The 17306-nt window shown below is 44.4% G+C and overlaps 1 protein-coding gene across 7 annotated transcripts in view; it reads left to right on the forward strand.

Moving 5' to 3' along the window:
* Nucleotides 1–17306, forward strand: part of LOC6500508 (hemicentin-2) — a 102983-nt gene that overhangs the window by 27392 nt on the left and 58285 nt on the right. For 6 of the 7 annotated variants that reach the window (XM_032449841.2, XM_032449843.1, XM_044714036.1 and 3 more), the window contains one exon: nucleotides 4939–6273. In XM_032449841.2, coding sequence (XP_032305732.1) covers nucleotides 6129–6273 — 145 coding nt within the window. In that variant the 5' untranslated portion in view covers nucleotides 4939–6128. The remainder of the gene's footprint in view (nucleotides 1–4938; nucleotides 6274–17306) is intronic. The other variant, XM_032449842.1, reaches the window with a different exon arrangement.

Genomic DNA, 17306 nt, shown 5'->3' on the forward strand with positions numbered 1-17306 from the left:
TCGGCGTTCACTGTGCTGCTCACTCAATGGTCCATAAATCGGTTGTCAACTATTCAAATGCAGACAATTGATTACAGCGATAAAGCTGAAGAGCCTTTTGTGAGCGATTCATCCTGCTCCTGCCCCGGCTCCTTCGACCCCTTGCTCTTTCGCTTTCCGCCTCCTTCTTTGCCAGGCTCTAATGAAAGCAGCTGTGCCATTCACAGAGACCTGAAGAAATAGATGGCTAGGGATACGGACTGGGGGATTGCGATATCTAGGTGGTTTCCCTATTTTTCCTATTTCTGCTCCTCCTTTGATGTGTCGAAGCCATAATGAGATGAGTTGGCTTTGGGGCCGAAAATGAGGAGGCGCAAAAAGTCAATAGACGGTAAGAACATTTAAGCCAGCCACAGAATTAGGTTACAGCTGCACACACATTACCACAGTAAATACGCTTTGCTGCAAACTGCAAAATCAACACGCACTCGAGGGTGTCTATCGATTGAATGGGTTGCGGATGATCGCAGCTCCTCGGGAGCTAAGCTCCTATGCTCCACCTTAGCCCGCAAAATATTTATTCACAGTTCAATAAATAAAACTCCATGCCGTAGTTGTGGAGGAGCCAGCCAAGTCATGGATCTAATGGCTTGGTATCCATCCATCGACCCACCCATCTTGCTATCCATCCATCCAGTCAGCCAGCCAGCCAGAAAGCAGTAGTTTTAAATAAGAAATGAATACAACGCCTTTTGTTCGGGCGCGCCGACTTGGACTTAACTTCAAGTTGGATTGCAAAAGGGAATGGGATTGCTATTGGAATGGCTGCGAAGGGAGAGGAACTGAAACTGCAGTTTGAATTTGAGTTTTAATATGGGGTATATACGTGCACTCGTATTTGCTTAGCTTATGCCCGCACTAAGCCCCGGGCATTTAACACTTTGTATTTACTGCCGCAGCTAGAGCAATTGAAGTGCTCGTTTGTAGGAGCAATGGAAACGGCAGAACGACTTAAGCACATCTTCCCCTGCAAGCCATAAGAAACGTAAAGAAAAGCTATACACGGAGGAAAAACGAAAAACCATTTAGACTAAATGAGTTTACACCACAAAACTTAAATTTGAGGAGCGAACGTTGTACGTATTTTGGCATAAAAGAGCAAGATACTTTGGGGTTTATTTGTGTTTCCAGGATATGTATGCCACTGGATGATGATTTTAATATGATTTCTCCAGAATCACCTTGCTTTTCAACTTTTCAATTTGTAGTTTAGGGGGAAGACCCTTATGTAGAAACTTTTTTCTTTTCCTGTAAGAATAATGTTGCAGCAACGTTGATTGGCCTGCATCAAGCCGTTGCAAGCGGCATTAGGAAGTGCGGCCACGTCTGGATCTGGATCTGAATCTGGTCTTGGATCCGGGTCGAAAGAAATTGTTATGGCCAAGTGCGAGTGAATTTCCGACTGCCCTGTCGTTCTTCTATTTATCTATCAACTGCTCCGTGTGTGCCTGGCTTATAGATTTTCTGTGGCGTGCGTCTGCTAACTTAAGTTGTTGGCTGCATACAAAAAAAAACAACATTCTGGCCAGGAAGAGGAGTAAACAAATTGCCCAACGTGATATACACCCAAAGGAAACAAGGAAAGAGGGCTCAGCGGGACTAATTGGCAAAACTTCAGCGCGCCATCGAACTGTCAATTGTCAAAATGCAGCAGGTCGAATCTGGCCGCAAACTAAGTTAAGGAACTTGCCAAAACATAATTCGCCAGCCCCGGGGGGGAAAACGGCTATTGCCGAAAGTGAACTTTGTGGGTGGCAGTGGAATCCCGGGCGCCCTGGCGGTACCCGGGCTGCAGTTTGTATGGAAGCCAGGCCAATAATTTAAGAAGTTCACGCTACACAAAGTTCAAGTGAAGTATGCCAGGTCTGGCTGCCTCGTCCTGAAAGATGGCAAACGGAAATTTACTGCAGGCACGAACAGTAAATGGTGCGAGGAACTGAGAAGGTTGGAAGGGGTAAATACAAGGAACTCCAAGGACTCCGAAAGAGGTTTGGCTTGCCGGAGCGAAATATGCACATTTCCACACTTAATAACAAAATATGTTAAACAAAATCATTTGATGTTGGGTGTAATTTTTTCAACGCTGCATGGCTTAGTGTGTGAGTGTGGAGTTTTTCCTTACATATGTGTGTATGTGCCGTTTCCATGAGGTCCTCACACACACACACACACACACACGCCCACAGAAACCCACCAAGACACACTCGGGTAAACAAAACACATGTTTACATGCAAATTACATAAAGCAAGCGGCAGCAGTGGCAAACAAACGCAAATTATATGCTGCATACTTTTAGGCCTGCGACTTTATATATCGAGTTACCAAAGTAAATTGTATGGGGATTTTTTCCCCTACATCCATTTCCGCAGAAAAACGGCGTCCAGACAATGTCGCGTCGCTTCCAGGGCCCTTTATAGACGTCCGCCAGGGTCCCTTGCGTCTAGCCACCTCGCTTTGCATATGTATTTGGAGAATTTTCGTTTTGTAAGCCGTAGCAGAAATCTTCAAAGTGGAAATCAAAATATGTATAATTAAAAATGATATTGTTCTATATAAGCTGTTGTAATGACATGTAAGATGTTTCAATATTTCTCTATGTTTCTATATAATTTCAAAACTTTTTCAAGAGTATTTTTTGCTTCGCTCTAAAGTTCCCTACTGTTATTATTTCGTTTCGCCGCCCTTAGTTGAAAGTCGTTGGAAAAAAAAACACGCAAAAGCGGCGTAACATGTAAACAAACTCATTTAACTGATTTTCAGGAAGGAAAATGTGGCTCCTGGGCATGGTGTCTGGTGGTAATGGGCGGTGGGCGTGGTGGGGGATGTAGGATGGGGGATTGAGTGTGGCGCTGGAACGACCGCATTATCATCATCATCTCGACGCTTTTTGCCCGCAACTCTTTTACAGGAACAGCAGCAGCTGCCGTGGCCGCAACCTGAGGCTAGATTTACATGTCACTCGACTTAAGTTGGGCCTTGTCCCAGGATCCCAGGGTCTGGGCGCTTCCACTGGTCCAGGACCTCATCCACCTCACCACGGCGACAAAGTTAAGTTGCCCAGTCTATTTGGTATCCTGGATTCAGTATCCAGGATCCTCCAACCCTCAAGCTGTGCACATAATCTTTGCATAATTTCCAACTCAGCTTTTCTTTGTGCCAGCGCCTTTTTTCACTGGCTGAACTACAAAAACGGCAACTGTCAGCAGAAACGGCAGGATAAACTAAATACAATTTCATTCTATTCTTTTTGGTCCGCCAACGCTGGCCAAAAAAAGCTGGACAAGAGCTGTGACCATTTGTTTTTGAGAGAAGATTCCCGCTGTATCCTGCACGATAATTTCTAAATTATTCACTTTTTAGAGCCTACTTTTGAAGGCCGGCCATATCAAATGGCGGAAAATGAGATATAAAGATCCTGTTAGTTTCTGTTTAAAGTATTTTAATAAAAACTTGCCCATAAAGCAATAAAACCGAGAACTTTCAACTCCGTTGGCCAAGTTTTCACTTTGAAATTGGACCAACAAAAGCGCAAAACTTCATCCGAAAGGAGTGGGGTTGTTTCATGTGTACAAAATCAAAAGGATAATTGAGACATGTGAACAATATTCCTAAGTGCGAGACCCCAAGCAGCAAAAACAAGAACATCACAGCCGAGACCAACTCAATGAAAGGTCGCACATCAAAGGTGGCCCCCAGACATTTTCTCAGCTTGCCCCTGATGAAAAGCAATTAACAAAAGTAAAAGCAGGAGAGTACTGACTGGAGATGGCTAAAAAACACAAAAACAAAATAAAAATGAAAAAGAGCGTGGAAAAAAGAAAAATATTAAATGCTTGAAAAGGGCTAGGGGCAGGAGACAGGACCACCTCAAAAAAGTGCCAGGCACTCACAAAACGACGTGAAAGGGGTGGTCGTGAGCAGGCGTGTGGAGCGTTCGGAGGTTCTCCTCACACACGCACGACAAAGCAGAATAATAAATTTCAATTCAGACGACGACATGACGTCTCTGCCTCACGTCGACGTCGACATGCATGTTGATAAGAAAGTGTACAACCCTTCCAGCATCCTCCACCCACCGCCCCGAACTGGCTTTTTCCTCTCTTATCTACACCCAGAAAAACCATATCAAAGTAATCCCCTCAAATAAAACACTTTCTTTACATTTTCTAATTAGTAATATTCCAAGTTAAAAAAAAGGAAAGAAAAGCTATGATGAGATGATGTGGTTTGTTTGGTTTCCATTTTAAATAAATGAATATATAATTTTTACAATAGTATTTTTCGCAGTACACCGCCAGCCGGAGGCACTCACTTTAGCCCTGGCTTAGCGCGCTGAGCGCCTCTTGGCCAGGTCGGGATATGTGGGCGTAAAAAAGAAAAACCGTAGAATTCTGCATGCGAATGGGAAAAAGTCGCGTATAAATGCCACGTGGATGAGCACTCATACAGAGCGGACTGCGGAAAGGAAATGCGCAACGCAGCCCAAAGGTGTCAAGCGGAAAATAAAGCATAATAATAGCTGCAGTCCAGGAACAAAGGCCTCGATGGTGTGAGGACATAGCCTAGACACACGTCACTCAACCGGAGGGCGTGGGTTCAGAAGTCATATTATCCTCCTGACAATGACTTCCTGCAAAGATTTTTAGGAATGAAATAAGGTCCTCCGAACATGCTAATAAAATATACAGTGTCCTCGGACCGCCATCAAACGAAATACAAAATTAAGATCTATTTATATTTATACCTTCTAGGAAGGTTTAATTAAAAAATAGGCTAAATTTAGGGTTTTGGGGGAGGGAGTTTAAATATATCCTCAGACCAACACATTTAATGAATTTTATGTAATTATATTGCTCACTTGCCACTTTCTAACTATTCCTTCTTCTAATCCTTTTCAGATTCATGCGAAAAAGATGCAACGCCTGCTCTCCAGACAAAGTCTAGACCTAGATCCTGTGACCAGACCAGTGTCCTCGAGAACAGTCAGAGCCACTTGATGGGCAACTGAAGAGCTCCGATCTGATCTGGGGGAACTAGCAGAGGCCCCAGCAATAACGGGAATAGCAACAAACGTAATTTGAATTTGTGCAGTCACCGAAGGACTCGGGAGAGAGGAGCAAATTGTGTACATATTTCGCCTCTGTCTGTTCCTGTTTCGTATAAATAAATGCAATGCAAAAAGCGAAGCCGAACCAGAACCAAAAATAGCAAAAGCAACAGCACAAGGAACAGGACTAACAGAGAAATGGCAAAAAAGTGCAGTTAAGCGTGGAAATTGCATTAAAAATTGAGCAAAAAAATTGAGAAAACAAAAAGCTGTAAAAAGATACAAAAAGAAAACAGAAACCGTCGAAACAAACAAAGACACAAAACGAGAACGCTGAAGTTAACGAGCGCTAAAAAGCAACAAAAACCGGGCTTACAGACACCGAGCGACAGGGAGGGATAGAAACCCGGAACTAAGGGGGAAAAAATAGTAAAGTTTTGATTGAAAATTTCCACTGTGCTTTCATTTGACGGCGCGCCGCATCCTTTCTTGATTGTGTAAATTTTTGATTAAGAAACAAAAAACCATCAGAAATCCGCGTCGCGTGAAACGAAAAATAATATCTGCCAAAAAAACAAAAAGACTCTACAGTTTGGTCGGATTGGATTCGATTGGATTCGAATTTTGAAAAGACGAAACTAAGACAAAAATATCAAATATCAAATAATCAAAGGACTTTGTATACGAGACATACAACTTTGCAGTTCGTATTTGAGTTTTGTCATGACAGTTCGGGCCTACGTTATGCTATATTTTTTATTGTTTATGCACAAAAAGATCGCCGGAATCGAGTTCGGAATCGGAGTCGGGTGCAGTTGCGGTTGCCGTTCCCATAAACATATCTGACTGATACACAAAATTGAGCGGTAAACACTAAAAGTGAGTCGTGCAGTTAAAGTCAAAGTCTGCCCCACCTAACGTCCAAAAAAACAAAAAAAAATAAATAAATAAATAAAGAAAAGAAGCTAACGCCACCCCGAGCCACTCGGGTCGTTGACAAAGTAACGCATTTAGTGATAAGCGCCAAACGACTTTGGCAAAATGAGCAGCCGAAACAGGAGCACCAGCAGCAGGAGGAGCAGACGGAGCAGTAGCAGGAGGGGCACAAGGATGGGAATTGGCAGCACGGAGATAACAGGCCAACTATTGCTCCTTATCGGCATCGCAGTCGCATCATGTTTGCCGGGTAAGTGTCAACAGCAGTTCCCCTCTCATTTCGACCCGTTTCGTCCTGTCTCCTGTTTCCTGTTTCAGGACAGGGCGGACTTATCGGGCGGCGCCACCCCCCGGAATTAATGCAAATATTTAACGTGCTTTTTATGGATTTGTCGTCGTCATGCTGTGTCCTTTCTTCTCCTCCCCCTACTTATAGGAGGCAGCCTACTTTAGGGCCCTGTCATAATGCCGAGAAGATGGGAAAAAGTAGATGGGGATCTGGTTCAGGCTAAGGCTTTGGCTCAATCTCCCTTACCGGCTCCGGTCTCCACTTGACATGACTTGTAAATGGCTTTCGATTAAGTTGTCACATTAGCATTAATCTTGAGCTACGGAGGAGAAAGAATCTTCGAGCTCATTGAAGTTCAATCAAGTTGTCTGGCAGGACTCCCCGCTCCTTGAAACGTGCTAATGAGCCGTGAGCTGATGAGTTCGTTCTCTCTTACAAATGTCCCTCTAGAGTTGCGACTGTATCCTTTGAGGGGATCTGGGTCAGTAGAAGATCGCTTGAGTCAGTCACCATATAATTGAAATATAATTACCTGGCCGAAAGCCGCTTAAAGCGTTCAGCACGTAAACTCATATACATTCATTATTTCATAATCAATTCAAGCATTTTACAGCATTGCTGCTGAATTTTTAATGAGCTGAAAAAGCAACAGCAAACGGTTCAATAAATATCACTGCTTATTATGTATATGCATTCGAAATGATCCAGCATGTTGTTTTCTCACAAGTGTAATCTGCTTAATCGAACCAGCTCAGGAACAGAGTTTAAGGCAATTATTGAAACAAATTGATTTTCAATGTAAACGGTTATTGTGACCATTTTTCCAATTCATCCAGACTTTGACACAAAAATGTTTTTGTAAAAACTTGAGAGACAACAAGAATGGCTGCTAATTGGCTTCTGTTTGGAATTTAATTAAACAGTTGTTTACCTTTCTAATCAAAATGACGAATTAAACAGAAAGTTCACATGACATTACGTATACGCAGCGTTGACACACCCATTGACAGACCATTGCCGGACCATTTTCGCATGAAATACAATGGGCCAACGTCAATGTTAGTTTCGAATGTACTATTTTTTCGGGGGCATTTCTTTTATTTATCCATCACAGATCAGCAGCTGGGCCCAGAATTTGTCATTTGATTTCGGTCGCACGGTTCAAAGTCCCACCAGTTCGCATTGTTTCAGTTCGCCCGGCTTGATTTGCAATATTTTCATTTACAGCAACAAATTCCGGGCTTCCTGTGTTTGGGCTTTGTCTTTGCTCTCTATTTGCTCTCCATTTGTGCTGTTTTGCTAATTCAAACCGTTTTGAAATGTTTTTGGGCTGTTTTGGGGGCCGGGCGGCATTCACCAAATATTTGTTATTTATTTTGGGAGCCTTTCGTATATTGTCGCTTGTGTTTGCCGTCGCTTTCCTAATTCCGGAACCAGAAAATAGTTAATGCGAAATTAATTTCCAAATTGAAACGGACCTATAAATAAAACATTCGGCTTTGATTGGAACGAGCATTTCTTTTCATGTCTGCCGCTTTTATGGCAGCGACAAAAATTGGTCTCAATAAAAATTTACGTTTCATAAAATTTATTATGTATGCAATACAATGGTCTCAGCACAGCCCGGGCAGGGGCGAAATCAAAGCAGGAATGACCAAAAAACAACAAGGAAATGAACAACTTTATATGCAGGATAATGGCCAGGACATCATGGTGGCGAGAGTTCCTTGTTCCTTTCATTTATGTGTGCTTGTGTTCATGTGTGGCACTCAAGCAGTTTGAAATTTATTATGGCCCAGGCCTGGCCTGGGTGTGAGTGCGAGATAGCATCGGACAATCCTTGCTACGTTCTCACACTTGAACTTTGCACAACTATTTGGCTTTATTCGAAATCATTGACCAAATTCTTAAGTAATCAAACTGAAAGTTTCCTCCTCTCTCGACTTCAACTCGGACTGATAAGAGCTTTTCACTTGCCCAGATAAATACAAATCATGCAAACTGTCCAAAAACAGAGCCAAAGAAAGAAAGAACTCCAACATGACTTTTCAATTTTGTAATGTGTTTAATGGGCTTCGGCTTGGGTATCAGTAACGCTCCAACGTGTGTGTCTGACTGTGTCAATGTGTGTGTTAATGGAAATAGGAACCATGGCCCGCCTGGTTCGGGGAATGGAAAAATCACAAAAGTTGGAGCCAGGAAAAGTTGAGCGTAATACCAAGTTGGGTGGCAACTTTTAATGGCGCACTAAAATAATGAAAGCCAAAACTTAATCAAACCGGGTCCAGGTTTCGGATTCAGGTAACAGATTCTCTCCAATCGATATTGCGCAAAGGCACTACCAAATTGTAATTAAAGGAAAACTGCGACCCGCAGAATTGCGCGGAAAACTGGGGGGAAATATGAAAAAATTGTCGCTTCCTCTGGTGCGGTTGCCAAGGCTGCTGCGGTGGAGCACATAGCACAGAGCACGTAATGAAAATATAGCTCACATGTAAACATCGTGCTGAGCTGGGTTCTGTTCCGATCCCAGGACACAAAGGTGTTCGTATGCGACGCCTGATTGCAAACAGATTCCTGCGGTGGCACGCGCCTAATTAAATTAGAGAACGCAACATTTCGGGCTCAATTGAAGATACAGATGAGGACGGGGAATAGCAGCTCCCCGGGTGCTTAATCCGCAAACAAAGTGAGTTTAGAGAGCGCAAAAGGGGGAGGATGGGCGCCCGACATGTGTCCTGTCATCGATTTCCATGCTCCTCTGTTCCTCAAGGACCAAAGCATATTTTCGCCTAGCAAAATTATGCACAAATTTTTAAACCGTAGTGGATCTTTGTGTGTGTGTGTGTTCTGGCAAGCAAAGTCGGGCAAATATGTGCACACACACCCTCAGGGCGTATCCAGGGTGGCGGCACATTTCTCCCGGGCTTGATAGTCCTTTTCTAATGCAAAATAAGCCAAAAAAGCACACGAAAAACAAAGCAAAGGCCAAAGGCAGCCTTCAGCACTTAGCTTTTCAAAGGTATTTGCCAACAGAAAACAAATCAGGATTATTTAAAAAATATTTAAAAGTAACTATTAATCAAAGGAGACCCAAAAAGTTATTAAAGTTTTTTTCGTGTATATACTTTTGAATAAATCTTATATAAGCCAAAACCATTAAAGCTTTATTGAAAGATTAAATATTATGAAGTACTCTCTACAATTGCACTCCTCGAATGTATTAAACCATATTTGCTTATCACAAAATAGCTTAGTTTTTCAAGTGTACTTTGGGGCATCTCTTTATTGTATGAAAATTGGCACAGATTATGTATTTTCCAGCAAAACTTCAAGCAGCGTTGTATACGAATTTTCTGTTTTGTCTATTACACGGCCGGAGGGGCAGCCCCAAGCTAGTGCTTTCCTCGAGGCATGCGACGAGGTCATGGTCGGACTGCAGGTCTTTTGCCTGCAAACAGCATTCATTATGCATGCACTTTAAATTGTAAATTTTGCTACCTTGCATATACCAAACAATCCGCCGGATTTATACACCCACCAGACCTCCACCCGCTCCGTTTTCCAAACTGGATTTGGTGGCAGCCACAGCTTCTGTTCCGGCTTCAGTTGTTCCGACTCCTCCGCCACCGCCTCCCAGAAAAAAAGCTGTCAGCTCAGGGCCAGGCTAAGACCAGCTGATGCGCTTGATGAGCTTTGGCCGTATTGTTTGAATTTTCAGCAAACCAAGGACTTAGATCGCCGGACCGTAAGTCCATTATTCCCCCTGGGAATCTTGAGCCTTTGTTTGCCAAAAGTATATCGAAAGTTTAAACAGAAACTTGAAAACACTTTTTCATTAACAGCAGTCCCACACAAATTGGGTAATGAGTTGATCATTTTGATGCACTAAGCGGTAGGGTTAATTTAATGAAATTAGTTGCAACATCGGCATCCCGACAACAATTTGTGGCCGTTTAAAGTGGCCCAAGAACTTCAAACTGTTTAGCAAGTATTATTACGAGACGAGGAGCAAACCAAATTGAATATCTCCTTTCAGAATTGCCATGACAACTGTGGGACGGGGTGGTTCGGCGATTTCCAAAGGCAGAGCCACCGAAAAGTTTGTGGCGCCTGGAAACTTTTGTGCGAGTGTGAGTTACTGGTCGTGTGGCATAGATCAAAAACGTAGAAAGGGGTTAGGGTTAAGGGCTTAGACCGGAGCTCAAGCCGGGTCTGGCTATGATGGAGATGACGATAATGGCCATTCAGGCAAATAGGCAAATCCGATGGCAGGGACACAGACTCCGAGAGTGCGGGATGGCGAGATGGCGGGTCGTCGGGACGTCGAGACTCCCGGACAGGTCCCCTTTGTTGGCAAGTGGCAACAAAGTCAGCCAAACAAAATCCGACCAGAGATATATCTCTGTCTATGGACTGCAAGCTAAAGACTTCTTTCGCCTAGTAAAATACACACATGCCAAATCCTTTTGGGTCAAAAACTTTTCAAAGACCTAATCCCCATACTAGTGGGTAAGGGAGCGAAGAAAAGGAGAAGGCTTAGGGCAGGTCTCCGTTTCAGCACGATTATAAATAGAAAATTGTCCGTTTTCTTAGGGTCAAGCGTGTGTGAGTGACGAGCCCCGAACGGTTCGGCCATAAGTCTGAAGTCTAAGCTGATTCTCAGCTCTATTAATAGCTGATTGGCTCGGGCGAGAGCCAGCTGCACCTGACGACTCCTGGCAGTCATATTGATTCGGTTATGACGGCCGGCGTATGCCACAACCTGATCCCTGCCAAAACCCTAAGTGGAAAACCCTGTCGTGGCCGCCTTATGTTTTCACTCCGCCCCCTCCGGGCGAGTAGAGGTGGGCGCCTCGGGAAGAGCTTAAAGAGTTTTTTACGGCCCAGCCGGTGGGCTTACCTTTTGGCGCAGGCAAAACTTTCCGACCCAAATGAGCCAACTCGCATTCGTCTTTCGGCCACGACAGAGGAAATCAATTTGGGGGAATTCCAACTATTTGGCCCACCCAAAAGCCAGTGTAAATTGTTGACGGCAGCCACATGAAAGAGCGGACTTAGATAATTGAAACTGCGAGCGGTTGCCCCAGCAATGTCCGGCGGAACCTCAACGCCCGCCCCCCGGTACTCCCCGGCCCCGTTTTGGCCCGAAAGCTGCAGTAAAAATTAACGACGCCTTTCTGGTTTCTCGTTTGCGTTGGCTTTTGCGTTACGCCAAAAGTTTGCGCAGATAAGGCTAGAACAACAAAGTGGCAACTGGAAATTGGCCGGCGAGCTGGATGAAACATGCACTGAAAGAAAATCTCCCCAGAGATTAAATAAATTAAATAAGCCAACTTACAAATACGCTTTAATAAGCCAACTTGCTTTTGATTTCATAGACAGGACTATACTTTTCATTGTCCATCAGAAAACTTAAGCATCTCTGCTATTTTTCTGCGTGGGTCGTAAAGTTAGATCCAATCGATATTGCCGTACGTCGCGTCACGTCACAGCCAACCGAAAGCAAATAAATCACAATATCTTGTAGCGGTGGACAAGTCGCCAGGCGCTTGAGGTGAGGCCTTGACCACAGGGTACAGGATACAGGACACTGGATACGGTATAGGGGACTCGGAACACCCAAGTGTGCTGGGGGCAGAGTATCGCAGGCGGAAGGCAGCGCGTCAAGTTATCAAATGATTTATTTACGAGCCCGTCAGGCAAACAAACAAGTCCGGGTGGAGCCTGTGTGGTTTTTAGGTGGGGTCCACGACAATTTGCCGAAACGACAAACGCGTGCCAAGCGTGGTATAAATGTCACAGACTCCTCGGCAAGTTCAAAACTGTTGAACCCGGGCCCTCGCAAGAGTTATGGCCAAAAATAAAGACCCACACCGTCTCTTAAAGAGCTCACTTTTGTTCTTTTAACTAAATTGAACTGATACCGATAGCCAACCAAATTCAAAAAATGTTCAAGCATCTGCCGCCGGTCGTCTGTCTGAATTTTTGTCTATTTGGCCGCCTGTCATAGCAGCAGATATGCCCCCCAAATAAAATTTAATCATTTTAAAAGCCATTCAAAATTGACAAAAAGGACAACTGGTGTCCACTTGGCTTCTCCCACGAAGGATTGCTTTTAAATCTCAGCAGCCCCTATTCCGGCCCCTTTATGTTTATGAATTTAAATTAAGATCTCTTCCGCCCATTCTACACATTAATTCATTTACCTGCCGCTGTGCTCGGAGAGTGGGTCTCAAATTGAAAAGGTAATTCAGCTCGCTGCCACCCAAGACACTCACGAAGCACGGGCAACGCAATTTGCTGCAGAAACCACAGAAATTTATGTTTTAGCCAGGCGAACGCTGGAAGAGCTGCGATTCGAGGATTCGAGTGCGAGTCGAGCGCGCGCACATACAATAATTTTCAATTTAAAGGTAATTTTAACCCCGACTAACACACAAGGACTCACACATGAGCAGGACTCTCGCCAGGACTAAAACAGCAGCAGCAGAAGCAGCAGCAGTGAACAGCATTTCGACCATAATTTAACTTACAACAAGTTTCAATAAGCCAGAGGACACGAAGGGGCGGCTGGGAGGGAGGCCACCTTTGCCACCTGACTGTGTCCTGCTTCCTTCCTTCCACTTCCTCTTTTCCGCCTTGTATGATGGGATGCGGGTGTGTGTATAGACGTGTGTGTGTGTGTTGGCAAAGTGGATTTAGCCATAAAATGGCAATGTGCCGCAGCAGCGACTACGTCTACGAAAAGCACAACAAAGTAAAATGCAGTTGATTTTTGTTGCTGGCCAGGCAGGCGAGGGAGATTTTTGAAGTAACCGCAATTCATATTTCATACTGCCGGTGGCCATAAAAAGGCTGAAAGGAGTAAAAGGCAGGAATAGCGTGAAGAAAATGAAAATGACGCAAGGCGAAGACGACCGAGCAGGACCTTAACCCGCCGCTGACTTCGCTTGACTCCTGCAACACGGCAGGTGCTTGGCGCCCAGCTTTAAGGGCGGCTAAGCAACGTGGGGTGAAGTTGGTGCAAAGTGTTTGCAAAGTAATTTCCGTTTCCTGCTTGCCTCGAGTGGCAGGACTTGAGCTCTTCGGCAGGAACTCAGTTTGTGATGCAAGGGGCAAGGTGGAGCGGTGGAGCTGGATTATACCTGGCATGCTCATTAAATTGCCGTTTCAGCACATGCATAAACAGACCGAACAGCTTCATGTACTTGTCAACCCGACGCAACCGCACTGCTTAGTGCACCCGGACTAACCAGACCGACTAAACCACCGACTAGCAGGCCATCCGACTTGGACACTTTAATCCCGAACGGCATTCAAACACCGACGGCACCGAACTACAATCGGCGAACGGCAAACGGCGACGTAAGTCCGTAAAATCGAGAAACGGAAGGGAAAGCGCTGCATGTGAAGTGCATTTGAAACGTGCTTCTCGACAGGATTTCGGGTTCGAAAACCATTTAAATTCCAGTTAAAATGCAGACACAACAATCCAGCTCCGCCCACTTGCTGAAACGAAAATCAATACCCGAAAAAAGCCCGAGTAGAGCTTAAAAAAAATACAAACTCTAACTGGGGCAGCGAATGAGTACCTAGACAATTATTTTCAGCTAACGAGAAAGAAAGTCCAAGACTGCCTGAGTGAGAGTTACTTTAGAATGATTTTGGAGAAATCGTGAAAATATTAACAAACTAACTTAGTTTTTAAGACGAAATAGAAATACAAATAACCGTTTTTATCCAATACTCTTACTTAAGATGAAGCTTATTTGAAAAGAAAGAGAGAAATTTTGAATACTTATAACGATTTATTCCTTTGAAATGAAAATTCTAAAACTATTTTCCATTTAGTTTAAATATTTAAGCGAAGTATTGCAAACATTAATCAATGTTTTTGAGTATTCATACTCAGAGCAATCAAATCAAAATCAGGGCATCAAAAAGTCATTTGAGAAAAGTTTTTTCTTTAACACACGAAATCGGAAAAACATTGATGCCATGATTATGCAATTATTGGGGTGTTTACAGGGCCGGAAGAAGAGGATAAGGAATCGGAGTAAAAAATATACTTGTTTGCCAACATACAAGGACGAGTAGGGGAAGAGCCGGGCAGGGGAAGGGCCGGTCTCCGCATCGAGTTAATTTGATTATGCGGCCAAACAAAAGTAATCATAATAATCCGAAAATAATAATGGAAACGGAAAGCAACAAACGGTGGCAGTTACAGGAACAGGAACAGCAACAGCAACATTCAACAAAAACTCCATTAACTCATAACTATTAACAACTACAGAAACCAACAACTCGTAAACAACGGCGAAACTTATAATGGACACATGTACGGGGCAGTGGCACTCGCACACACACACATTGGACACTACAAAACCGCATTACATTCTGGCACAGGCTCACACACACACACACGCGCGCATGCTTACAACCACAGGCTCATTATCCTTTTTAATAAAGCTTATCAATGCCAGGACATGCGAGCTGCCAGCCGCAGCAGGAACATCGACAGTGGGAGCTGGAGCGGGAGCGGGAGCAGGGGGGCGGTCAATTATCCCGACTCAGACAAACATTCCCTCACACACATTCACTATCCTGGCCAGAGGATCCGTTGACAAGACTGCTCCGGTGACAAGAACAACGGACGACCAACCAACTGGCAACAACAGCAACAACGGACAACGAACAACGAACAACGATGAGAACGACAAACAGTAAATTCAAAGATAATTTATTATAGCGACACCTGTAATTACCATGAACCATAAAATAATACCCTCACATACACCCAGACACATGCATCTCCCAGTGGCAAGTGGCTATGCTTGTGCGAGTGTGTCACTGATGTTGCCACCACCAGTGCCTCCCCTTCCCCATCTCGAACCCCACTCGGCAGAGATTAATTGTGGACTCGGAAGTGGGACAAGACTATTGGTCGGGACAGGTTGAGCTCTCTCCACCATTTTCTTTTTTCCCGCTCCTGGGCTTCCCATCTTAATCAGGACACACACGGAAAACTAAATATGAAATTGCCACATTTAATTGTGCTGCGGCAACAATGTTTGGGACAACCAACCACAACGCCAACCGTTTTGTACTATTTGTACGTTCAAGCTTTAGAAGTTGTTTCAATCTTGTGGTTTTTATTTTTAGGATACCCTAGAAACCGAGCTGACAATGGAGGAGTTAGGAGTGCTCTCACAGCCCTGAAACTTTTGTTTAATTTATTACATCAAAGTAAAATAATATGTTTCAGTTTTGGGTAAAAACCATAATAGTAGAGCCGCTAAAAAAATAAAGAGGATTACCGCATAATATTCGGGGAGATGCGAACAGTTAACCAGGTTTTTTCCGCCATTTTTTTTAAGAGTATTCCTGGTGTCGCTCATCCGATATGAGGAGAATCGCTTTTTGTTTTTTATTTTTTCAGCCCCGAGCTGGTAACACTTTAATCTTGTTCAGAACACCGAACACGCACGTACATATTTTATATTTATGCTCCTGTTTGTCTGTCTGTTCCCCAACCGACTGGCGGAGTGACTGACTGACGGGCGGCAGCAGTGGCAGCCAACTAGCCCCGCCTTCTTTCGTGATGCCCTGACTCCCGTGACTTGTAGGTATTTTGTGGTCGTCGGTGCGGCATGAAACTAACAAATAGCGACGCGGATGGAGCGGAGCACAGAGGCTAGCACTCTCCTTGGAACAATACTCTTATCCTTTCACATCCTGCCAGTGGCAGTAGAATCCCATCCCCGATCCTCCGTCGCGTGCTCCTCCCCGTTGATTGATGTGCTTTTGGCCCGACATTGGTGTTTCTGTGGCGCGGTTTCTCATTTTATTGCTTGTCGCTTTTTGTGTCGCTTTGTCCTTTGTCTCCGTTTTAGAAATAGTGGTCCTGTGCGTCCATTTGCAGTGCAAGTCCCGTAATCGCATACGTCAGAAATTATGTTCGTTTGCCATACGAAATGGCAACGATGCCGTCCTGCAGTCCCGTCACGTCACAGTGCGAGAAATCTTTTCAGCGGCAGAGCGTTAAAGGTGTCCCCGAACGAGTCCCGACCGTCTGGCGGGATATCTTTTTAATTACACTAAAACGTGCCGACTCCCGAATGGAGGTCACTTGGGCTAACGAGCAAGCGAGTGAAAGTCGCTCTCCCCGAATATCCTTATATTTGCCTCCACAAGCCAGGATCCAGTCGTCCCACCCAAACACACGTTCAAAAAAACAAAAAACACTAAAAGAGGGGAGTAGGACACACTAATCCGATTAGTTTGGCTGACATTCTGCGCCCGGGAGGTGCAGCCGGTGCCCAGGTTCCTGGCCAAAGGATCTCCGGCTCATTCATTCATTTCATTCAAATGTGACAAGCCGACAAAATCCGGCAACAGAGGCAAAAGGAAGCGTCGCAGGCCAGACAACAAAAGTGGAATAATTAAAAACAACGAAAAAGCGTGAAAGCGGAGAAATAAATTCATCCTGACAAAAATGGCCCAAAACTGGGTCAACATAGAAACTAGATTTAGTGAGAGCCGACGGAAAATTTTTTGCAAGCTGTGCTTCATTTGAGGTACTGTGGAATGCACCGACCATATAACACATGTGCTCTATCGAATGCCTCCTTTTACGATTCAGGCACTTAAGCGACAACCTTTCGGCTGCCCGGCCCAAGGACTTTCATTTTTATCACATAATATTTTATTTTAACGGCAATAAAGCGTAATTTAATGAGCCTATAAAATGAAAATACATTATATGGCAGGCCGTGCTGGCCTGGCGCAGGATGTCTCGGTCTCGCCACCAGCATCCTGGATGGTTCTATTTGTCGGGGGAGGGACTACCTGCGTGGCCGCCCCCATCATCTCGGCCATCTGTCATCGCGGCTCATTTTTATGCCAAATTAAATGTCTTCAAGCCCTGCCGAGATTTCCTGCTGGTTAGAGGAGTACTAGGGGAAGAGCTGGGGTGTGCACGAAGAAAAAAA

Source organism: Drosophila ananassae, chromosome 2L (genome assembly GCF_017639315.1).
Source record: "Drosophila ananassae strain 14024-0371.13 chromosome 2L, ASM1763931v2, whole genome shotgun sequence".
NCBI classification, from domain to species: domain Eukaryota; kingdom Metazoa; phylum Arthropoda; class Insecta; order Diptera; family Drosophilidae; genus Drosophila; species Drosophila ananassae.